At 37.1% G+C, this 25011-nt stretch overlaps 1 protein-coding gene across 3 annotated transcripts in view; it reads right to left on the bottom strand.

Moving 5' to 3' along the window:
- Positions 1-25011, bottom strand: part of SHPRH (SNF2 histone linker PHD RING helicase) — a 109112-nt gene that overhangs the window by 80379 nt on the left and 3722 nt on the right. For all 3 annotated transcript variants that reach the window (XR_009865526.1, XM_062186888.1, XM_062186886.1), the window contains exons 2-10: positions 17267-17929; positions 11403-11532; positions 9147-9365; positions 7375-7453; positions 6565-6715; positions 5365-5473; positions 4201-4457; positions 1806-2474; positions 321-572 (exon numbers count right to left, since the gene is read on the bottom strand). Coding sequence is in view for 2 of the 3 variants with exons in the window: in XM_062186888.1 (XP_062042872.1) it covers positions 321-572; positions 1806-2474; positions 4201-4457; positions 5365-5473; positions 6565-6715; positions 7375-7453; positions 9147-9365; positions 11403-11532; positions 17267-17905 (2505 nt within the window). In the remaining variant the exon portion in view is untranslated. The remainder of the gene's footprint in view (positions 1-320; positions 573-1805; positions 2475-4200; positions 4458-5364; positions 5474-6564; positions 6716-7374; positions 7454-9146; positions 9366-11402; positions 11533-17266; positions 17930-25011) is intronic.

A 25011-nucleotide genomic window follows, 5' to 3' on the forward strand; every position in this document is an offset into this window, starting at 1 on the left:
TAGCTTGCCAGTTTGTAGAAATGCTTATAGAAGTCCCTAAATCCAGTTTACTTTGATCTGTATCACACAAAAACTGACATGTCATTCAAACATACGTAGCACTGATCATACAGCCATGATTCACAGAGTATCAAAAAAATTCCAAAGTGTTATATAGTTCATCATACAAGAGAAAAGCAAATGTAGTGTATAACAGCAAACTTTTGAGCAATATCAATACCGTAGGTTAATTATATTTAAACTATTAAAGTACTCCTGTCCCCCTAGCCCCATTCTGTTTTTTTCCACAGCCTTCAAAAAGATTTTGCAAAAACTCTCACTTTCACTGTAGGACATTCAACCATCTGAGCTTCATCAAGGCAGATCCTCCACCACTCCACAGCTACAAGGGGGCTGGGAATAGCCATATAGCGCTTCTGGTTGCGGAGGCGACGTCCATCCTCACTGTTGCTATGCGGGATATCGACGTAGTTTAATTCTGAACGAAGGACGTCATAGGTAATGATAACTATATCCTGTTCTGCCAAAAAATGAGGCTGTAAAAAGCCATCTTTCTTCACTCCTTGATATACCTAGGAAATAAACAGCCAGATATAGTTATTGCAAAAAGACTCATCAAAGACAAATGAAATATTTATTTATACCCTTACTAAGCCCTTTCTACTACCTTAGGACCTCACATACTGTGTGATAGATCCTAAATCTTTCTAGCAAAAGATATGGTCTAGTGTGGAAGACTAGTTAAGCACTGTGAAAAAATTTGTAACAAATAAATGTGACAGAATCACAGTAGAAAGACCAACTTTATGTCTGGGAAGGTGAATTTCAAGAATAGATTATTTGAGGTATGTTATGAATAGCAGTTAGGCATTTTCACAGGTGGAAGAAAAGGAAAGGAATGATAAGTAAGTAGACAGAATCAATAGCATGTGCAAAAACACAATATGAAAGAAAAAAACAAGAGCCATTATTTATGAAATGCTCTTATATTTTAGATACTAGATTAATTAACTATTATTTCCAAATTTCAACAATACTATTTACATGTTGTTAGGAAATGTCAAGCAGTTTAGTCAAATTGATAGAGCTAAGACTCAAACCAAGGTTTGCCTACCACACAAAACAGAGCTCCTCAATTGTAAAAATTATATTTTACTTTTTACTGTATTCTCCATGCCAATGAGAGTGGTTAAAACAAAGAAAATTTTTGATAATACTTGTGTAGAAAGGAAGAGCAAAGATAGTGAAGAGTACAAATATTAATAAATAATGAAATAATGTGCCAGTACTTTACGAACTCATTTAATCTATACAAGTATGTAATAAAATTCTATTTTTAGAACTCAGCACAGTTCCTGACACAAAGTAGATAATAAATATTTGTTGAATAAGTTCCTATTTAATAGATAAAGCAATTGAGGTTTGACAGGATGACTGTAGCTCAGGGCAAATCAGACAAGTACCTAAAATACACAATACTGCCTCAGGATTGCATTTATCTCAGAATATAAAACTCATACTAAAAATATTACTTAAGTCATCAAGAATTTTTTTCCAATGCTTTCATATATCCATACTCAAAGTACTTGAACTCCTGAAATTTTGATGTCAGAAAAATAACAGAATAAATAGTCTGCTATTTTCTTTCTTACTCTCATTTCCTCCTCAAGCTCTGATTTAATGTTGTTATTATATCATTAAGTTAATTTCTGGAGTAAACAACATAGCAACAAAGATTATAAAGTCTATCATGAAGAAGTAAAAATTTACACTTCCCCATCCTTCATAAGCCCTAACTGCCTTACCAAGACTCGAAGAGATGATGATCTCACATGCCTATTGATTTCCTCCACCCACTGGTGACAAATAGAGCTTGGTGAGATAATCAGAGTTGCTCTTGTTGATACTGGTTCCATTGCAACAAGGCAATGGGGGCAGTAAAAAGGTTTAATCTTCAGATTCTTCTCTTCATAATTCACACATTTTGCGTGTTGCCACAGGTGGCATCTCAGGCACTGAACACGAGCCTTTTGGTCTGTTTGGTTCAGTTCACCACATATGCACTCAAAACGATAGTCAGAGGTATTATGGGGAATCTGAGTAGCATTAGAATGTGGCCCATCACCACGAGCAGGGGTTAGAGATTCAGTTTGTTCCTTTGCTTCACATTCTTGTTGGACTTCATGAGTACTCTCAGACATGGTAACATCAGTTATCCCAGATTCACTTGTGGCTGGACAGTTATCTTGTGAATTGCAATTGATGTTAGGCTGACTTTTTCTTTTTTGTGTGCAGAGAACAAGCTTTTTCCTCAATTTACTACGATTTTTCTTGCTCTTATAATAATAGTAATAAGGATCATCATCATCATGATCATCACCATCAGAGGTGTCTGATGGCAAATATTCAGAATCTGTGTCCTTGTTCCCTGATTTTCTGGTTTCTTTCTGAATTTTTCTTGGACTTCCTATTACCTATGAGAGAGCACCATTTAATTAATTTATTTCAATATAATTACACTTATGAAATTAAACTGACAATATAGATGCTTTATAAAAAAAATCCAGTACCCAGTTTTTGCTACCTTTTTCCCTAAGGAGACTGATTCCTGATTGTGTGGATTCCAATCTGCCCTTTGTAGTAACTCTCCCCATAGTCTATAGGGGTAAAACAAAAGGAAAGTTTTACTACTGAACAAGCATGATTTGGAGAGAATAAAGACAAGAAATGGCGCTGGCGTTGTGGCAAGCAGGTTAAGCTGCCATCTGTAGCACAGGCATCCCATGTAGGCACTAGTTCGAGTTCCAGCTGCTCCACTTCAGATCCAGTTTCCTGCTAAAGTGCCTGGAAAAGCATCAGAAGATGCCCAAGTGGTTGGGCCCCTGCACTCACATGGGAGTCCCGGATGAAGCTCCTGGCTCCTAACTGACCCAGCCCTGGCTGTTGCAGCCATTTGGGGAGTGAACCAGCAGTTAGAAGACCAATCTCTCTCTCTGTGTCTCCCTCTCTCTCTGTAGCTCTTACTTCCTAATAAATACATAAAAAATAAATAAATCTTTAAAAACAAAAACAATAAAAGTCTAGAAACAAAAATGGAGTAACAGATTTTGGTAGCTTCTGCCTGAATCAAAAAACAATTAAAGTACAGAAATGTACAAACTCTGGCAACTACAAATACCAAGTACTAAGATACAGCACTGAAAACAGAGAAAGGATAATCTACTAGTTACTGTAACTAATAATCAATTCCTTCTTTCTTTCTCTTTCTGCTTGTGTCCCTTGCACTTGTTTATTGAATGTCAATTCTACATTAGGTGATATTTTAGATGATGAAAATACAAATATGAGCATTATTTAGGCCCTAGTTAACAGTAACAAAGCCAAATGATGCTCTAGGAATTCCTAACAGGGGTACATAACATAGTAGGGGTTTGATGGGCAAGTAGATTAGAAATAGATTCCTCCGAGCGATGTTAGAATTGAGGTCAGAGAAGTCAGACACTTAATGCAGAATCAATGGCATTAATTAGACACTGTCTTCTTTTGGTGGCAGCAGGTTTAATAAAGCCACAGAAGCACATTGCTGAGGACACTCTCAACTCCAGAACATGAACTTTCATTGGTCTGCTATTTGTTTCACAGTACCCAAACTAGTACTCTTCATCTTGGGTTGATTTAATTACTTTTCTCTATTTCTACGAATATTATACCTTTCTTCCTAAAAATTACTGGCTGATAGAAGCAACAAAATGTAAAAATTATATACAATGATGACATGGATAAAATGAGAATTTATATAAATGACTTAAATTACATATAAAAATTCAAAGTATTATTAATATTTTAAAGTATGGAACAAACTTTCAAAGTGCTAAAAGTATTATAATGAGAACAGAAGAGTTATCTTAAACTCTATAATATGCTTAACCAACTCATTGTAGAATTCCCTCAATAAACATTTACTGCATACTTGTTATATGGCTAGCACTCTTTTTTGAGTTTAATGGTAACCAAAATAAAGTTTCTGCTCCCCTGGAATTGATATGCAAAAAGCAGGAAACCCAAGTAATAGCTATAAAGTGCTTTTTCTAACTAGTTTTTTGTTTTGCTTTAGATATTTAAGTGCTTCTGTGTCAAGATGGGATCTGTCAACTTATCCTGTATAATGCATCACATATAGTTACTTAAAAGATCTGTTACCTGCTTTTTGGTTTTATCACATATATCCTCTTCCTTGTAATTCTTCCCCAATGTAAAAGTCCCAGAAAAACCATGACCTTTGATCTGTTTCACAAGACCTTCGAAAATTAAACATTTCAGCATTCGTTTCAGGAGACTCCTATTCCGCTGAACGTCATATCTGTATATAGAACTGACATACTTATAGATAGAAAGGATGGAAACTCCTTTTTTCCCATTCATTTCTTTCACAGCTTTCAGAATCATCACACGTGTAGCTAAGTATAAAAGGATACATTAACTCAGTCAAAATAATTAAAACATAAAGAAAGCAAAACTCATGTTAAACTGTACTGAGGATCAAGTTAAAAAATAAATCAGGAATTTAATGCAGTATAATACCATTCTGAAGACTATGTAATAGAAATTTATCTTATCACATTAAGAAATAAATTAATGGAAGTAGGGAAGAATTATTTACTTGAATTTGTTAATCATAAAACAACAATCATTTAAAATGATAAGAGAAAACTCAAAATCATTTTGTAAATGCTACCATTAATAAGGAAAGTACTCATTTGGTAGCAGAATCTGAAGTAGCTATTCTTGAGAATAAACTCAGGTAAAATGTTAAGCTAAAGAAATTTAAATATTACAGACTGAGTAAGAACTGCCTAAATCAAGTCAAATGAAAGAATAAATCTGGGTCCCATTGTGATGTAGTGGGTGGAGCCACTGTCTGCAGTGTTGGCATCCCATGTGGGCGTCAGTTCGAGTCCAGGCTGCTCCACTTCCAATCCGGCCCTCTGCTGTGGGCTGGGAAGCAGTGGAGGATGGCCCAAGTCCTTGGGCTCCTGTACCTATGTGGGAGACCAGGAAAAATCTCCTAGCTCTAACTTCGAATTGGAACAGTTCCGGCCGTGGCGGCCATCTGGGGAGTGAACCAGCAGATAGAAAACTTCTCTCTCTCTCTCTCTCTGCCTCTCTGTAACGCTGCCTTTCAAATAAGCAAATAAATCTTTTAAAAAAATAAATAAATCTTTACTTTTGTTAATATTAATTGGACCCATGTATACAAATAATTATAAAAGCAATCATTCACCAAAATTATATCACTAATGATTGTAAGAATTAATACAAAGACAAATGTAAGAAGGTGATTTCTTTAAGAGATATCATACTTACGAGGACAATGAATTTTTTCTTTTGGTTCAAATTCCACGTTTTGGGTTTCTGTGTCTTTTACTTTTCCTCCAAAACAATGGGATGGAACAAAATAATTCACTACTTTTCCCTGATATAAACAACAATCAGTAGTCATATAGTGTTTTACTTTTAGTATTCTGAAGTATTAAAATCAACCCTCTTTCAATTAAGGAAATATGAAACAGTTGTAAAAAATTAAAAAAGAAAAAGCTAAATATTTTATACATATATACAAATCTTATTTTTTACTTCAAAGCTTGTGATATCACTTCTTAAAATTGTACAATATTATCTTAAATTACCTAAATGTCAAGTGCAGATTTGCTATAAGTAATTTTCTAAAGGATACTAAAAAATAAACTGAACCCATTGAATTTATACTAATACTGAAAACAAGTTGATGTTAAAATATGCAGAGGAGGAAATCCTAGAAAGAAGTTATTAAAAGTTAAAACTACACTCTCCCAGTTACTTTTCTACTCAAACCAGAAAAGCTAACTTTACAAACTTGATTCTATCACAAATTCACAAAATCCTAAATGCTGGGAGCCTAGTGGGCACTAGGGGAACCTAATTACAGTTATATTCTTAACACAACAGCTTTATTTTAGCATGATCTAATGTGCTGACTTCAGAGTTCACCATTGGAAAATATATGCTATGAATAAGCCTCAGTAAATTTTTTATTTTTTGTAAACTTTATATTTCATATTTTTAAACACAATTATACATTTTGGGAAAGGGACTTAAGAATTTATTTCAAAAAACAATCTATTTATACTAAGCTACCTATGCTTTAACAATGTTTTAATTATTAGATTCTAAGATTTACATATCACAGATTTAATATTTTTAAAAGGTTATTAAAAAAAATGGGAGTTTTTTTGGTAATGACCAAGCACTGGAGGAGTCAATAGTATTTTTGTAGAGGAATTTCTCTACCAACAACTAGGAAGCCTAGGCAGTGACTACATAGCTCCTTCATAGTTGGCCAATATCACTAACAATCCCTGCTGGGTCACAAACAGCCCATTCTGTGACCACTTGAAGATGATATAAATCATTAACTGCAGAGTGAACAGAAAGTGTTGACTAAAGTGCCAAGCAAACGTTCAACATATGATGCTTTCTGAGAACATATGTTCCCTGCCTTCCCACGCCCTACAGTATTCCTCCTACCTCAGGAAGAGTGAGAGTATCTTGTTTAATATCTTGTCGAGTATGTGTCAGAATCAGAGCCAAAACCTCTACTGTCTTTCCGAGACCCATCTCATCTGCTAGGATCCCACCAAGCAACTGTGGCCCAGAATTTGGGTATTCACGGATGATACTAAAAGAAAAAACAAGAAAAACGCATCACAGGAATATAAATAAAAATTATCCTGCTACTTTGCAAGAACACTGTAAGAAACGCATAAAGGCTACTTTTATTGAAACTATATTTTAGAATGAAATACTTCCAATCCCTTGACCATGAATATAAGAAATGTGATAATCAAAATATAGCCTAAGTCTGCTGAAACAAAAGCAGTATTCGTAATCCTCCATTTTTTCTCTTCTATAATTATAAGGAAACATGTCTGGCCCCCATTTCTGTGAATTTTATGAAACTAAAAATAAAAAAAGTGAAAGGCAATAACTACTGATTCAGTAATTATGTTTAATTATTCCCAAAACTATTTATAATATAAATGGACAAATTTAATGAAAAATGTCAAAACTGGCTCACAGTAAACAAGGTAACATTTTTACTGAGAATAGTCTCTCTTTAAATCCTGATAATTAAGCATCTTACAACTGCTATTCTTCATTTATTTACTGAAAAATGACGTGATACTAATTCTAAGTCTATCCTAACTATAAAAATGTTTAATAAAGATTTTAACATCTTTTTTGAGGTACTGCTAAGGTAAAACACATATTACCATAAATGACTCATATAGTTCCTCATTTTTTTAAATCAAGTACATAAATAAAATTTTGTCTTACCAGCCTGTGTATGGATTATAGTAGAGTTTCAAACCCTCTGATGTAACAATCTCTCGCCATAAGAAGTGCAGGGTACTTTCTAAAGAAAAATATAGCCATTGAAGCAAGGTTATCTTTGTTTTCTTTTATAAGATTACTAGATGACACAGAAATACAGATACATACCACTTATGAAATGAAAATATTAAAATAGAAAAAGCTCCAATCTATGGGAACTGTGGAGACAGAGGAAATGCTAAATGACAGATGAGGATTTAATGAAAAAAATCTGGTCTGTGGATTAAAAAGAATGAGTCACTTATACATGCAGCATGGCTATGTTTTTAAAACATTATACAGAAAGAGGAATAGCTCTCACCCACTCACCCAAAGTACACATATAATATAATTCCCTTGTTATTTCAAGAATAGGCAAAACTAATTTATGTTTTGGTAGTTACCTCCTAAAGGGATTGAAGTAATATTGACTAGGCTATGAGGGAACTTTCTGGATAGGGAAAGCAGTAAGACAGTGATTGGATGATACTAAGGATTTACTGGTTTTAAAATCTTTTACTATAGATTTTTTTAAACATTCAAAGAATCCTTATCTTTCAATGAAATAAACAGAAACATAACTAATGATAAGGTATATGGGACTTACTTCAAAGTAAGTTAAAATGTGGTGGCAGGAAGAATGGGTTGAAATAATATTGTCTATGTATTAATATTTATTATCCAAAACAAAAAGTTAAAAAAGGAGGTCAATGGATAAGAAAGTATAAGGTAGAACACATAGGAGAAATAACAGTTATTCATAATTAGCTAAAAGAAATCTATATAAGTAGAACGGGAAATATTTGAAATCAATAATCACTCCCAAGAATTATGTAAAAATACCTCATTTTGTGCCTATTCCTTAAAAGATAGTGATAAAGAAGTAAATACCTCCCCAAAATATACTTTCATGAAAACACCCAACAGAAGACATTTTATTCTTATTTATTTTGAAGCCCAAAGAAAAAAATGAAAATCTAGGAAAATTGGGTAAGTGGTGTATGTCTCCCACTTTTATAAACTGCTGTGTGTTGCTAACATTCTTCATCAAATTGTGAAAAGTTCCTTACAAATTTACTAGTAAGACTGCTGTCTGACCAGATCCTAAAGGGAATTCTTAGCTGGAAAAACATGTAAATAAATTTCTTGGTTTTTCAAAAGTCCATGGGGCCAGCGCTGTGGCACAGTGGATTAAAACGGCCTGGCCTGAAGCACCGGAATCCCATATGGGCGCCAGTTCAAGGCCCAACTGCTCCACTTCTGATCCAGCTCTCTGTTATGGCCTCGGAAGGCAGTGGAGGATGGCCCAAGTCCTGGGAGACCTGGAGGGAAGCTCCTGGCTCCTGGCTTTGGATCGGCGCAGCTCCAGCCATGGTGGCCAACTGGGGAGTGAACCAGCAGATGGAAGACCTCTCTCTCTCTCTGCCTCTCCTCTCTCTGTGTAACTCTGACTTTCAAATAAATAAATAAGTCTTAAAATAAATAAATAAATAAAAAGTCCAATGAAGGTAGCCTTTATCAGGAAAAAAATGGTCAAACATTTATGAATCAGGATATTCACAAATGAATTTTTCTTGATTTTACTTTTGGAGGATTTCTTAGCAAATAATTTATTCACAGTAACACCCATTCTATCTCATATTTTCAATATACTTTAATTGTCAATTTCCCCATCCTCAATCTCTTTCATGTAATCTTCTCATCCATCTGCCTTTCATTAAGCATTTTATACTTGCCACAAGCAGGAGTGTTTCTGAAATGTTCTTGTTGTAGCATCCAGTTGACGGCCTCTCTTTGGTAGGGTCTCAACACAGGGATCAATGCAGGATGCTGGACATCCACTTGGACAGACTGTGTTTCTTGTTGATGTGCTTGCTTCACAAAGTGATAGAGTTCATCAATGTCTTGTCCCTCTGGCTCACTCTCTGAACTGTCCTCATCCTCTTCTAACACATCTGTATATCCAACAATAAATGTCTTCAAAAGCCAATCCACCTTTTGTAACTACAAGTAATTCTTATTCTAAGAAAATACCATTTACTCAACTTGAGAGCCTTGCTCAGTGTGTTTTGTGATTAGAAGGCCCTATTATTATTCACTTATTAAGATAATCCAGCTACTACTTTTTCACAGTATTTTCTTTGACTGGAAATAATATTCCCCTCTGTGTCTGCAAAATCTTTAATACTTTGGATACAACAGTATATTGCAATCTATCTGGTACTACCATTATTCAGGTATATCTGTCCCTCCCCCATTGAGAGCAAGGTTGTCTTGTTTCTATAGACCCTCAGAGAAGCTGACACACTTATTTAACTTTTACATGTTAACATTAAAACATTCACATTTACACATTAACTTTCTATGATTAAAAAGACAAAGACTGGGGCTGATGTGGTGCAGCAGGTTAAGACACAACTTCAGATGTCAACATTCCATATATGAGTGACTCCTGGCTACTCAGCTTCTGATCCAACTTCCTGCTACTGTGCCTTGGACAAAGAAGATAGCTGAAGTGCTTAGGTCCCTGCCATCCATCTGAGAGACTAGGATGGAGTACCTGACTCCTGGCTTCAGCCTGACCCAGGTCTGGCTATTGTGATCATTTGCTGATTGAACCACTAAATGGAAGATCTCTACTCTGTGCCTTTAAATAAGTCAATAAATCTTAATAATTAAAAAAAGGGAGAAAAATTCCTATTCTATTTCTTATGCTAAAAAAGGATAGCATTTGGCAGCAGTAGCAGCCAATTAGGAAATAAGTGCTTAAGCTATAACACAAAACTGTAAGAATATCAGATTCACTTGGTGAACACAATTGCTTTGTAAAAGAACACTTGGGCTTATTATAACATGAAAAAAAAATCTCTGAATAAATTTACAAATCTCTTTCAGCTGATTCCTTACTAAAAACATTAATTCTTTCAGGGTGAAGATATGAACCATTTATTCCAGATTTTTTTTCAAAGAGGCCTATATACTTTTACAGGAAATAACTCATATAGTCTATAACTAAAATTGTACCAAAAAATGACTTTTATTCAACAAAAAGTCATACCATGTAGAACTTTTTAAACTTCACAATTAGGGCATGAGCATATGCTTGGCTACTTCAGACTGTTACTATAATTAAATTTGTAGCTTCCCTTAGAAATCATGTTTTAAATTTTTAAATTATATTATTTTTGATAGGCAGAATTCTGGAATTCTTATTGTAACTTTAAAAACTTTAGATGTAATTAAAAAGCATTTCTTCTAACCTGAAACCAGAGATTTTCTTCCTCATGTCTCTAGTTTACAAAATGATTTAATATTATTAGTGCTAGAAGCTTAAGAATGTACTAAAGAAACATATCAAAAACCAAGCTCAGAAACTGATTTTCTAAATATTCCAAATGTTTTATAATTCACACTTGAAATACTATTGGCCCACTAACAGGAAGACTGGAGATAATTTAGCTGCTTTTCAAGTATTGTTGGATTGTACCAAGCCATCCACACTACGCCTTGGTGACTTGGCAGACAACTCTGAAACTGCAGTCATGACCAAGGATTCAATGTCTTGCCAAGAAACACAGCGAAGTCACTCAGACTTTATGGGAACCACACTCTTGATTATCTGTCAGACTGCAAAGGAGAGGTGGAAAAAGGCCAGCCAAGAAGCTCTGTCTGTGACAGAATTTTGCGTAGGAATAATCCAAAAATTCCAACCAGCTCAGCTTTTTTGACTTGCATACTTATCCTACAAACATTTCTTAAAGGCTTACTATAAGCTAAGCATAGTGTTAAGCAAAAACAGTAAAGAATTAAATTACATTATGGAGGCAATTTCAAATAAGTATAATTTTGCCAAACAGTGATTTTACAGAGGTTGTTTAATTTTTATCACAGTTTTATTACCCATTTTTCTGGTTGCTGTATCTAGGAATTGGGGGAAGGGGAATCCATAACTCTTATGTAATAGCAATTTTAGAATTGACTTTAAAAGTTACCTGGAACCATAACATTATTTAACTTTTCTATCACTCTTTTCATGAGCTGATTGAACTTTTTCATTCTTGAATTTGCATCACTGAAAAAGTCCAGTTTTGCTAGGCCAGCTTCCAAAAGATAAATTCCAACCTATAAATAATCAATCAACATAAAACAATTTCATTAGATTATACTACTCTTTAGAAAGACATAAGAAAAAAACATCTTTTAGAATCACAGTTCTAAAGGTATTCAAATTATCTGCCCCACAAACACCAAATCTGTACCTATCACATCTCTACTTATTTTTACTTTCAATAATACATAATTTCATGTCCCAGGGAAGAATTCACTGCAATGTAATGCCTCAAAATATTTTTTTCCTATGTCAATTCTGAAATTATCAGGCTATTGATGAATATGCTTTCTTTTTTATATTACAGAAAGAAAGAGCTCCAATCCACTGGCTCACTCTCCAAAAAGTCACAACAGACAGGGCTGAGTCAGACTGAAGCCCAGCCCTGAGAACTCAGAGGGTTTCCCATGTGGGGGGGATCCAATTACTTGAGTCATCACTGCTGCTGCCTTCCAGGGCCTGCATTAATAGGAAGCTGGAGCCAAGAGTCAGAACTGGGTATGGAACTCAGGTACTCTGATGTGCAATGAGGGGGTCTTAACCATTACACTAAACACCTGCCTCACAACAGCTTTTTTTTTCCATGTTAATATATATATATATATATATATATATTTTTTTTTTTTTTGACAGGCAGAGTGGACAGTGAGAGAGAGACAGAGAGAAAGGTCTTCCTTTTGCCGTTGGTTCACCCTCCAATGGCCGCCGCGGTAGGTGCGCTGTGGCCGGCGCACCGCACTGTTCTGATGGCAGGAGCCAGGTGCTTCTCCTGGTCTCCCATGGGGTGCAGAGCCCAAACACTTGGGCCATCCTCCACTGCACTCCCTGGCCACAGCAGAGAGCTGGCCTGGAAGAGGGGCAACCGGGACAGGATCGGTGCCCCGACCGGGACTTGAACCCGGTGTGCCGGCGCCGCAAGGCGGAGGATTAGCCTGTTGAGCCACGGCGCCGGCTCCATGTTAATATATTAACATGAGAAAAGATTCAATGTAGTTGCAATTGTTTTTGTGAATATTTTTACTTTATTTTTTCATGTCAATGTGATATTAACATGAGAACAGATTCAATGTAGTTTATAGATAAAATTCGAAGAATGTAGTGATATTCTCTGCTTCCTTCCCTCTTTCCCTTCTTCCCTCCTCTCCTTCCTTCCTACTCTCCTTCCTTCCTTTGATGAGAAATATAATATTCAGTTAAACAAAGATGAAATCAACATTTTACAACTTCTTTTTTTAAAGGAGTTATCATGAAGGTATAGTAACCTGCTTTATAGTATACAAAGTACATTCACTTACATATCTCATTTGATTTTTATTTTTACTTTTTTTTTTGTTTTTTTTGAGAGAGAGAAAGAGAGACTGAACATAACTAGAGCTCTTATCTGCTGGTAATTCCCCAGATGTCTATGAGGACCAAGGCTAGGTAAGGCCAAAGCCTAAACCTAAGAACTCAATCACTGAATCTAGGTCTTAGATAATTTAAGTATAATTGTTTAAAAAAATAAGTTAGTAAAAGATAAATGTTTCCAAATACATATACTCTTGCCTTAAAGTTCATAGAAGGTGTTGGGCCTTTTGGCAAATGTTTTTATAACTTGTTGATATTTGACAGTTCAAAAATTACTTGCTAAGTTTTCACTTGATATTAAGTTACTGAGAATAAGCAATCTGGGAGGCCCGACTTACTGTTTCATCTTTCCTTTATTCTCTTCAAGGTGGGAAAACAACTCTATTCTGAAGGACTCTCTATCAGGATGTATAGTTTGATTCCCAGATCTTATAAAAGGTATGGTTAATTTTTTTTCTGTAATGATGCCTGGACACATATAAAACACCACATACCATAGCCAAAAAATATAAGCTTAAATTACAATTACGATTTCACAGCTAGTTTATTTTGCCATGAGCACAGTATACTGGCCCCACCACCACCAACTTTTTCCGAAGGAAATTAAGGAAGAGATAAAAAGTTTTACTGATGACCTCATAATATATAAAAGACAAAGTTCTCCTCATGGGCACTATCTTAACTCACAGGGAAATACAAAGTGTCAGAATTTGCCCATGAACATGGCTTTTTAGTTCACCATGGTATTAAAAGAAACTTTCAAAATTAGGGATGGGACTGAGCACCCCCTTGACTGACATCCTAAAAGCTGCCTCTTTGGTCTGCTTTTCCAGAGACCAAAAAGAAAATGAGCAAGCTAGGCAACAGGAACAGCGTAAAGATAGGTGACAGGCCAATTAATAACAGCTTTACACAGTGATCTGCCATCAAGGAGACCCAACAAGGCCAGTCCACCCCCAAAGGGTACCAGTTTTTGATGTGGAAGGCCAAGGCTTTGGGCAAACAGCAGTCATGACAGAAGAGCCCTGTCAGCTCTGCTACGAAGTGGACCCCTGGAAACAGAACTGCCTTGGGATCGAAGGACTCCCAAGGCACAGCTGCAGACTGTTGGCCCTCCCTAAGTTGAAAAAGCCGTTCACCCTTCCCAGCTTCCAAAGTAACCACTGCAATGGAGAGGGTGGCCTAGGGCAAGTAACGCTGCAGGCAGAACTGTCAATTTCCTTTCAGAGATGTCGCATATTCCATACCCCCATTTCGGGCCAGCTCTCTTCTCAGATCAGCCAGGTAATGGGAATCAATGGAACGTCTTCCCTAAAGAGATTCATACCTCCCTTGTAACGTCTCTTCCAGTACTCCATGAGAAGAGAGAGGTTTAGGACTCACATAAAACTGGCCAGGTCTTAACACCCATCTGATTATTATCAAGCCCCTCCTGTCAGTTTCTATTTGCCTCAAAGGGAAAACTTTCTCCTGATTTAGATAGTGGTCTTTTCTAGGTCCTCTAGTAATGATTCTATCCTTTGTTTTGGACTCAGTGTACTTAATCTGCTTGTTAAGAGTTGTCTCCCCAGACTTGCGACCAAGCATGTGAAACCTCAGAGACGATTTCTGGGAGTTGGCACTGCAGCCCCCTAAGAGGCCACCTTCTGCTGGAACCCTGTTTTGACCATGGGTCCCTCCTTAACTCCTACTCAGCTTAAAGAAGCCAGAGCAGTGGTCACTACAACCCCTGTCAGCAGCCAGAGCTTCCATAAGCAGAGGGAAGGAATGTGGGAACCAGGATTAAAAGCAGGCCAGATTCACTCCAACCCACAGCTCTTTGCCAGCATGTACACACTAAACAAAGCAGAAGTGTTCTTTCTCTGAAGCAATCAGGAATATATCTGCCTTCCCACTAACTAGACAGGGACCTGTACTCTCATTCTTATTTACCCTTTTGTCCTATACTCTAGACCAACTATTCTCTATCCCTCTAACCAGCAGTGTGACAAGGGATTTTGGACTTACCCCCTTGTTAATTACATTGGGTATACTGGCAGGAGTTGGGACAGGAGTGGCTGGATGAGCAATCTCAGCAGACAAGGCAAACAGGATTAAAGACATATCTCGCTCACTCAAGGAAAACCTAGATGACCCAACATAACAATTATCTCCCGTCCAAGACCAGGCAGACTCCTTGGCAGCAGTAGTCCTTAAACCACCAAAGATTATACCTCCTAACTCTGAAAAAGGAGGGCTTTGTCTCTTTCTGGGTGAAGAATGCTGCTTTTACAGCAACAAGTCAGGGTGGTAAGAAAGGGGATCAAAGGCACAAAAAAGTGGGCTACTGAAATCCGTTCTCAAAATAGTTCCTGCTCATCATTTTGGCTGTGGACACCTTTTTTTTTTTTTTTTTAAAGATTTATTTATTTATTTGAAAGTCAGAGTTACACAGAGAGAGCAGAGGCACAGAGAGAGAGAGAGAGTCCTTCCATCCAATGGATGGCTCATCCTCAACTGGCCGTTACGGCCAGAGCTGCACCAATCCGCACCCAGGAGCCAGGAGCTTCTTCCAGGTCTCCCACACAGGTGCAGGGGCCCAAGGACTTGGGCCATCTTCCACTGCTTTCCCAGGCCATAGCAGAGAGTTGGATCAGAAGAGGAGCAGCTGGGACTAGAACTCAGCACCCATATGGGATGCCGGTACTTCAGGCAGACCTGCTGCACCACGGCGCCGGCCCCTGGCCATCTTTCCAACCATGGTTGATGTCTCAACTCTCCCCATTCCTCCTCACAGTCACAGTGCTTCTATTCCTACCATGCTTAATTACCATTTTGAAAGTTTCTACAGAAACAGGTAACTGCTGCATCCTGAGCCATCACAAAGGAACACAGGACTGCTCTTCTCCAATCAATCCAATCCAGAGTACAGACATCCTAACCCACAACAATGCCCGCCATCAGCAGGAAGTAGCAAGAAAGAAATCAGTGCCCCTGCTCCCTACCTACAGTCAGAGTCAGGAGGATGAAGCAAGGACAAACGCCCTAGATCCATTTTGGCCCCTCACCTGCAAGACAGCAAGCAGGCCTCCATTTCCATGCATTGTTCAGCTGGCCCAGCCTTATCCTGTTAGCTTAGTCCCACCCTATCTAGACCAGCGCTGCCCTGCCTCAACCACTGGACACACTACTATCTTGAGAGTCCAGCCATCAGTCTAAGCTCTCTACCCTCCCAAACCACTCTACTCCAAGCTCTCCCAGCTCTCACTGGAGTTCAGCCTTAGCCCATACCACAAAGCCCTTCCCAACTGCTTTGTACTATATAAGCCAATAGTTTGTAAGGAAGATGCTCTCCCTGCTGGGTATCTGCTATGCCGCTCTGCCATTCATTCCTGGGAATGGGTCCTTCCCAGGCTTATTCTCTGCATAAACCTGGTCTGGCTGTGAGTGTGTTCTGAATCCTGTCTTTACAGGTATTACTTATATTTCATGTGGAAAGAAGCCGAAATTAGAGCATTTAAATGATTCATATAAAAATACATGGCAAGTCAATGGTAGAGCCTGAAATAAATTACAAACTCATTCATTATCTCTCTTTCAAATAAATAAATATTTTAAAAAAAAAACTCATTAATTTACAATTTCTTAGATATCAAACCCTTTACTAGGCTATGATAAGAGAGTTCATAGTTTAATAAGGAGGAAAAATCTAAAATGCAAGTATACTCTAAATGGACGAGACAAAAATATAATATGCATTAGATACTGTGGGGAAAGACCACATAACACTGCCCAGGCAGTTTAGGAAAAGATCTGAACTGAATATTGAAAGAATGACCAAGAGTTACTAGCCAAGGGAAAGGAACAGTCCAGACAGAGGGAACATTGAGAGCAAATGCAAATATATAGAAAGACAGTAGGGTGTGTGCAGAAAACAAATCAATTGGGAATGTGGAGGACAAAATAAGAAGCAGAGATAAATGAGGCTCAATGGCCTATCAAATGCAGGACCTGTATGCTAGCCTAGAAAGATTACACTTAATTCTGTAGGTAGGAAAGAACAGAATTCCACTCACATTAATACTATACTATTCAACAACATAAAATTTGTAAAGGTAAGATAGGAAAGAGAAAAATGATTAAATGATTGTTATAAAATGGGATGAGATAATAAGGACCAAAACAAGCCACTTTGAGAGGAAGTGAAAGGAGCAATCAGAAAGATTTCCTCAAAAAAAGTACATTCTGGAAATTACTGGTTATAATATATTTTTTAAAATAGTTATTCAAAATACCAAATAAAGCATACTCTGAAACTTAATAACAAGAAGCTTCTCACTAGCTTTCAAGCCTTTCTAAGTTAACTTTAAAATGGACTACAAAAGCAGAAGAACATTAAAAAAAATCAGAGAAACTGAGTACCTTGATAATGTGAATTCCTTCTGGTCTTTGGTAAAGTTGTATTCTTCTCTTCTTTTGCAGCCATCCCAAATCTTCTAATATTTCACAACTGAGGGGTGATTCCACTAGAATACCCTTGCCACAAATACTGACTGGTTCTTTGAGTTTTTTTTCTTGTTTCTCTACATTTTCACATTCTGAATGAACATAAATCCAGAATTGATTGCTTGACTCTGAACTCGTTAATGTAAAACTCCTTTCAGAAAAATTTTCAATTAAACTCTGTTCAGGAAGAAGCTGAAGAGTTAATTCTCCCAGAAATGCTTTCCAAGAATTATCGACATTATAGGGAGAAACCACAATATTCAACTTTACAGACAAAGAGGAATTTAAGCCAACAGTCCCTTCTTTTAGAGTTGATTTTGAGAAGCTCTCTGATGTTGAACACATCTCTTTATCACTATGTGCCACTTCTTTCTTTAAACTATCACCTAGGATGATGAACTGAGCAGGAGAGGAGGCTGAACCTGGGCATGGATACTCATCATCAGTTGAGGTGAGTGCTTCATTCCTTCTGTCCTCATGCATGTTCCAGCGGAGCTGCTGCTGCTTTTCTTCATCTACCTTTACGGGGAGAGCACGTTTCCGTCGGCTGCTCATTTTCTCGTTTGGTAAGTGGGAACTCTAAAATTAGACAAATGCAACAGAAGGGACACTAAGAAAGGGTTTTAATTAGTAATTCCAGATGAGAAATTCAGCAAAACCTCATAGTCCATACATATAACATGAAATGTTCAGTTATAAAAAAGGCAATGGATGATTTTTTTTAATTACGTGAAATACAGCTGTAATACATCATTCATTCCCTGTAGCAGATAAATTCTAATGGTTTCACTGATTGCTAGTGGGTAAGTTGAGTAAAGACAATTTGTTACATAAAAAACATTCTAAAATTACATCTTAGCAACATAATAGGAAGGCAAATATTTCAAAAAAAAAAAAACCTGAAAATTCTTATTATCTGAATTGTTTTAGTAACATTTCAATTCATGTCAACATAGAATTTCAATTTTGTTTCATAATCTCAAATGTTTAACAAAACTTCAGTGGACCCTTACTTGAGAATTTCTAAAAGTATACCTTCTTTCCAAAGAGGAAAATTGAAAACATAGAAATGAGAGGAATATCTGGGCAAAGAATAAGGTAGTAAGCATCACCAGGGAAGCTGGGGTAGAGACAGAAGAAAAGTCAAGGTATTCAGTCGATTAAACAATAATAAATAAAAATCTTGATGATCTCCAAAGAGGAAATCAAGCTGACTGCAGCCTATATGAGGCAGACCCCAAAATATACTTTTCCCCAAATAACAGCTAATTTCTATATGAAGCATACAATAACTCATAGAGATTAAATAATTGTCACAATGATGGTTGATGTCTATTCTGGCCTGAATAAAAATGAATAAACAAATAAACTTGGATCAACTGTAATTTAAGAATTTTTTCAATAATTCCATTTCTGAAAATAAATCCAACCAAGTATGTGTTGAGTCCCCACTAAGAACTAAATACTATGCTAAATATAAAAGAAGTGTAAGTGAAATCATTGACTCTAATTCAGTACAGATAAGAAATTGTGTTTTGTTTCACTGACAGATTGAACATCCAGTCTACGTCCCTTTAGCCCAACTAACTCCCCAACTCTAACTATTCTGCTCCAGAAGAGAATGAAAAATAGTGTTTTTTTAAAGATTTATTTTATTTATTTGAAAGACAGCGTTCCAGAGAGAGGTAGAGACAGAGAGAGAGATCTTCCATCTGCTGATTCACTCCCCAGATAGCCACAATGGTCGGAGCTGTGCCGATCCGAAGCCAGGAGCCAGGAGCTTCCTCCGGGTCTCCCATGTGGGTATAGGGGCCCAAGGACTTGGGCCATCTTCTACTGTTTTCCCAGGCCATAGCAGAGAGCTGGATCAGAAGAGGAGCAGCCGGGACTAGAACCGGTTCCCATATGGGATGCCGGCGCTTCAGGCCAGACTTTAACCCACTGTGCCACAGTGCCAGCCCCAAGAAATAGTGTTTTAAAGCAGGGTGGGAGGAACATCTGGACTGTGGGCCATACAAGACTCATGAAATCATCTGGTCTGGTCCTGCCAAGGCAACCGCAGGTGGGATTCCAAGTTCATCAAATCTATAGCAGGCCAATTTTTAAGTTGCTAATTTTGTATGGCTCATGAATGTTGTTACAAATATCCAAATGGTTCCTCTATTTAAAGAAACAATTAAGGAATGCACAGTTCATTTAAATTAGGAAGATCTCAATTGACCAGAAACTTAAGAATTTCTAAAGAACAATTTAGATAGAATCAGACTTAAAAGCTAAGTAACAGCAGGAATGTATTATTGTAAAAGATAGGAGCATCATAAGAAGGGCTTTCATTCTCAGTGGTGGTGGAGCTGGAGGTGAAACACAAATGGGCCTGGGGTCACAAACAGAGGTAAGAGTACAGTAGCGCAGTGTTACTTTCCAGGCCCTTACCCACCCTCTCTCTCCTAAAGGCAAGGCAGCTGTGATAGAATTATCTATTTTCCAATAGGAACAGTGCCCAAACTGGAGAGATGTCCTTTGTTACTAACCACAAAAGAAAAGAAGACTCTGCCTATGCAGGAGTCTCACCAATCCCCACTCCATTGAACACAGCAGAAAACAAATTCTAGCACCTGTTCTTGATCTTCCATTTGAGTAAGCTGTACAAGCAGACAGGGAAAGGTGAAGCAGGGAATCTGAACTGCAAAGATGATCTCACAAGAACTAATCATTTAGGGATCTCCAAAATGAGAAAAAAATCAACAAACTTCCACTCAAGAAACAAACGGTGCATGTTAATAATACTTTACAATATATATATTCAACATCATCATTTCCTTAGGGAGATAGCATACTGTCTTTATGAAACAGAAGCAGGAAGTGACAATACATAAGACAGCTATAAAAAATGCTGACCAATTTTAGAAAAACAAACCATATTACTGAAATTTGAACGACAAAAAGTTGGCCAGTGACTCAACAGCAGGATGGGTATTACTACATTATAACTGTTACAGTGATCCCTGAAAGAGGTCAAATAAATGAAGTCTCATATAGCACCAGCTGGATTAATCAGTCTTTGCCGATTTGCCAGGGACTTTGCCTGTTCTAGCACTGAAAGTTCCAATCCTGCAAAACTCCTCAGTTCCAAGCAAAGACGGTTTAAATACTAAAATCCTTGCCTAGCTTATCCCTAGGAAAAAATGTTCCACACACAGCAGAGGGAGGGAGGAACTCAAAGTTAAAGAGACAGAATTCAGAATTTGTGAGGCAAAATACCAGAGAGAAGTGATCCGCACATAAAGAGAGGACTCTGGACATGTGCAGAGAAGTTCCTCAGGTCTCTAAGAGACTGCTTTGAATTTGTGTGTGTGGCAAATATTCAAAGTTGGAGGAAAAAAACAGAAAAGGGTAGAACAATTCCTGGAGTTCATATATGACTGCAAACAGTTTGTAGAAAGACCTCCTAATACAGGAGGAAATGTGTAGAGTTCTCAAAAGTGAGATATGTCTTACTATTCGACCCAAATTAGTCTTAGGCTAACAGACTGAAAGTTTAGACAAAAAAACTAATATGTTCTTTTTTTTTTTTTTTTTTTTTTTTTGACAGGCAGAGTAGACAGTGAGAGAGAGAGACAGAGAGAAAGGTCTTCCTTTTGCCGTTGGTTCACCCTCCAATGGCCGCCACGGTAGGCGCGCTGCGGCCAGCGCACCACGCTGATCCGATGGCAGGAGCCAGGGACTTATCCTGGTCTCCCATGGGGTGCAGGACCCAAGCACTTGGGCCATCCTCCACTGCACTCCCTGGCCACAGCAGAGAGCTGGCCTGGAAGAGGGGCAACCGGGACAGGATCGGTGCCCCAACCGGGACTAGAACCCGGTGTGCCGGCGCCGCAAGGCGGAGGATTAGCCTAGTGAGCCACAGCGCAGGCCCAAAAAAACTAATATGTTCTGAACCCATCCTAGTAAACCTTAAAAACAAGGGGTCAAATTAATCTCAAATAATATAACTTCCCCTTTGAACAAAGCCTAACCCTCCCAAAATTAACCTAAATGCCTAGTATCAAATGAAAAATTACTAAACATATTAAGAAACAGAAAAGGCCCATGAGAGAAAGAAAAAATATCAAAGATCCAGAAATAATACAAATATCATTAGAAGATGCAAATATTCAAATTGTAAATATTCTCAATATGTTCATGAAGGTACAAGAAAGCATGAGATCAACAGCAGATACATACATGGCAAAGAAAAAAAAAAAAAAGAGTAAGTTTAGCCATAACAGAAACTACCAAAAATGAGGTAGAGGGATAAACAGATAGCAAAAACAATAAATGGAGCATTAGAGATCTACTAGACAATGTTAAGCAATTTAACATGCAGAGAACTAGAATCTCAACAGGAAAAGGGAGAGAAGAACACAAAAAATACCTGGAAAAAAAAAAATCATGCACGAATACTTTTCCAAACTTGATGAAAATTATCAATCTATAACCCAAGAAGGCAATGAAACCTAATCAGGGCAACTACAAGGACAATCAGTAAGGCAAGTCATAATTAAATTGCTAAAAAGTGAGAACATCTCTCCAGATTAGCCCTAATCTCTATGTTTTAGATATTTCTCCCAACCAACCCAGAATTATTTTTCTGTTAAAGATTTATTAACCTTTTTTAAAAAAGATTTATTTATTTATTTGAAATGCAGAGTTACAGAGAGGCAGAGGCAGAAAGAGAGAGAGAGAGAGAATCTTCCATCAGTTGGCCCACACCCCAAATGGCCTTAGCGGCTGGAGCTGGGCTGATCCAAAGCCAGGAGCTTCTTCCAGGTTTCCCATGCAGGTGCAGGGGCCTAAGGGCTTGGACCATCTTCTGCTGCTTTCCCAGGAGCATTACCAGGGAGCTGGATTGAAAGTGGAGTAGCCACGACTTGAACTGGCGCCTATATGGGTTATCTGAACTGCAGGCAGCATCTTTACCTGCTACACCGCAGCACTGGCCCACAGATTTATTAATCTTTCAAAAAGGAAGACAAAAGCCAAGAATTGTTCCCTGAAAATCAAGAATAAATTCTCAGGTAGAAGGACTGTATTAGATGGAAATCTGGTGCTAAACATAGGACTAAAAAACATAAATGAAAAATACACATGTAAATATAATATTTGCTTTTAATTTCTTTAAAAGATAACTGACTACCTTTTCTGAAATTTTAACACATTTTGTTCTGAAAGCTTTCAAAAACAGAGAAAACAGTATAATGGACAATCATAGAGCTATACTATGTACTATGCTCATGAGCTGAAGACTCAAAATATCAAGATGTCAACTCCTCAATACCAACCAGTAGAGTCAAAGCAATCCCATTCAAAATCCTAACATGTTTCCTAGAAGACTCAAAATAATTTTGGGAAAAAAGAAAGTATAGTCAAATGGCTAACACTGACTCCAAGACTTAGGTCAACAGTAATCAAAAGTATAACAATGCTATAGACATAGACGTCAACAGAACGACAACAAAAGTGCTCTGTAAGATTCCCATATACATGATCAATTTATTTTTGAAAAAAGGCAGCCAAAGGAGAAAACATGAATGTATCCCTTTCAATAAAAGTATACCCATATACAAAAAAAAGAACCTAGAGCTATACCTCACAATATTTTAAAGAATTAACTCAAGATAGATCATAAACTAAAATATAAAAGCTAAAATAGGGGCCTTTACTGTGGCATAGTGGGTAAAGCCTCATCTGCAGTGCCAGCATCCCATATGGGCGCAGGTTTGAGACCCGGCTGTGCCACTTCTGATCCAGCTCTCTGCTATGGCCTGAGAAAGCAGTAGAAGATGGCCCAAGTCCTTGAGCCCCTACACCCGCGTGGGAGACCCAGAAGAATCTCCTGGCTCCTGGCTTCAGATCAGCACAGTTCTGCATGTTGCGGCCAATTGGAGTGAACCAGAGGATGCAAGACTTCTCTCTCTCTCTCTCTCTCTCTCTCTCTCTCTCTGCCTCTCCTTCTCTAACTCTGACCCTCAAGTAAAATAAATAAATCGTTTTTTTTTTTTTTAAAAGCTAAAACATCAAAACCTCCAGAAGTAAATAGGGAAAACTATCTAAATGGGATTATATTACTCAGAATAAGAAGATAAAACTTTTAAATAGTACACAAAAAAGAGAGACTATGTAGAAAATAATAAATTAGCTTTATCAAATTTAAATAGTTCACCCTTTTAAAAAATACTGTTAGGGAAATCAGAACGCGAGAGACAGGAGAAAATAATGGCAAAGTAAGTATTTCATGAAGGATTTTTTTTTTTTTTTTTTGGCAGCATATACAAAGAACTCTTACATGTCAATAGTAAGACAACCAAATTCATTTTGAAAAATGGACAAAAATTTTGATAAGACACTTCAGCAAGGATGAGCTGTACATGGCAATTAAGAACACGAAAAATATCTTTACCATCATCAGTCAGTAACACAAGGCAAATTTGACTCACAAGTCATAATGAGAATGGTAAAGACCGAGGGAATAGTGCAACCAGATATAAACTCTCAAACATGTCAATGTAACATACTAATTTTGGAAGTCTGTCAGATTCTAAAAAAATAAAATATGCATTTATTATGCTGCCTAGTAATCCTACTCCTAGATATTTATCCAAGAGAAATAAAAACACAAAAAAGCCACAGAAAGATTTAAACTTGAGTATTAACAGCTTTATTAATAAAAGCCCCAAAGTGGACACATCACAAATGTTCACCAGCTGATGCATGGATAAACAAATTGTGGCATATTCACACTATTGAATACTATCCTATCATATAAAAAACAAGTACTGATACATAAAACTACATGGGTAAATTTTAAAAGCATTATTGTACGTAAAGGAAAGTAGATATGAGAGAATACTGTGTGTTCCCATTTACATAAAATTATGGAAAAGGAAAAAACCTAGAAAGTTAATTAATGGTTACCAAAGTCAGGAAGTGAGAAGAGGAGACTGACACAAAGGAGCCAGAGAGAAAGCTTTGAAGTGTAAGAAATGTTCTATATATTTGGTGGTTATATGACTGTATACTTTTCCAAAACTCACCATTGCACACTTACTATTGTCAAATTTTATTATATGTAAATTATACCTTAACAATGAACAATAGCTTTATATTAATGCACCTGACAAACCTAGATAAAATGAGTAATTTCCTAACAACATATAAATGCTCAAATCTAATCCAAGAAATAGAAACACTGAATAGGCCTGCAACCACAAAAGAAATTGCCATAATATTACTTATCCAAGATCTATACCTCTTCCTTGCTGACAGAATCTTTCTTTTATTTAGGAATATGGTAGGCCTGTGACCCAAAGGAGGATGGTTTCCTTGGCAGTTCCGAAGAAGTAGCTTCTATCTATTATTAGCTGAAGTACAATTGGGTATCAACTAGCTACTTGTGACTATTTAGCTTTAAACAAAACTAAGTCTGATAGACTTAGTTCCTCAGTCTCAGTGGTCCTACTTCAAGCACTCAATAATCATTTGCAAATAGGGGCTACCATATTGGACAGCACAAATACTGAACGTTCACATAATAGCAAAAGTTTACCAAATAGTGCTAGTCTAGGTCAACTATGGGAATTCCAATGTCAGCACTTGATTTATGCTTGTATAGGTGACAGCTT

The sequence above is a fragment of the Lepus europaeus genome, chromosome 3, assembly GCF_033115175.1.
Source record: "Lepus europaeus isolate LE1 chromosome 3, mLepTim1.pri, whole genome shotgun sequence".
Taxonomy (NCBI): domain Eukaryota; kingdom Metazoa; phylum Chordata; class Mammalia; order Lagomorpha; family Leporidae; genus Lepus; species Lepus europaeus.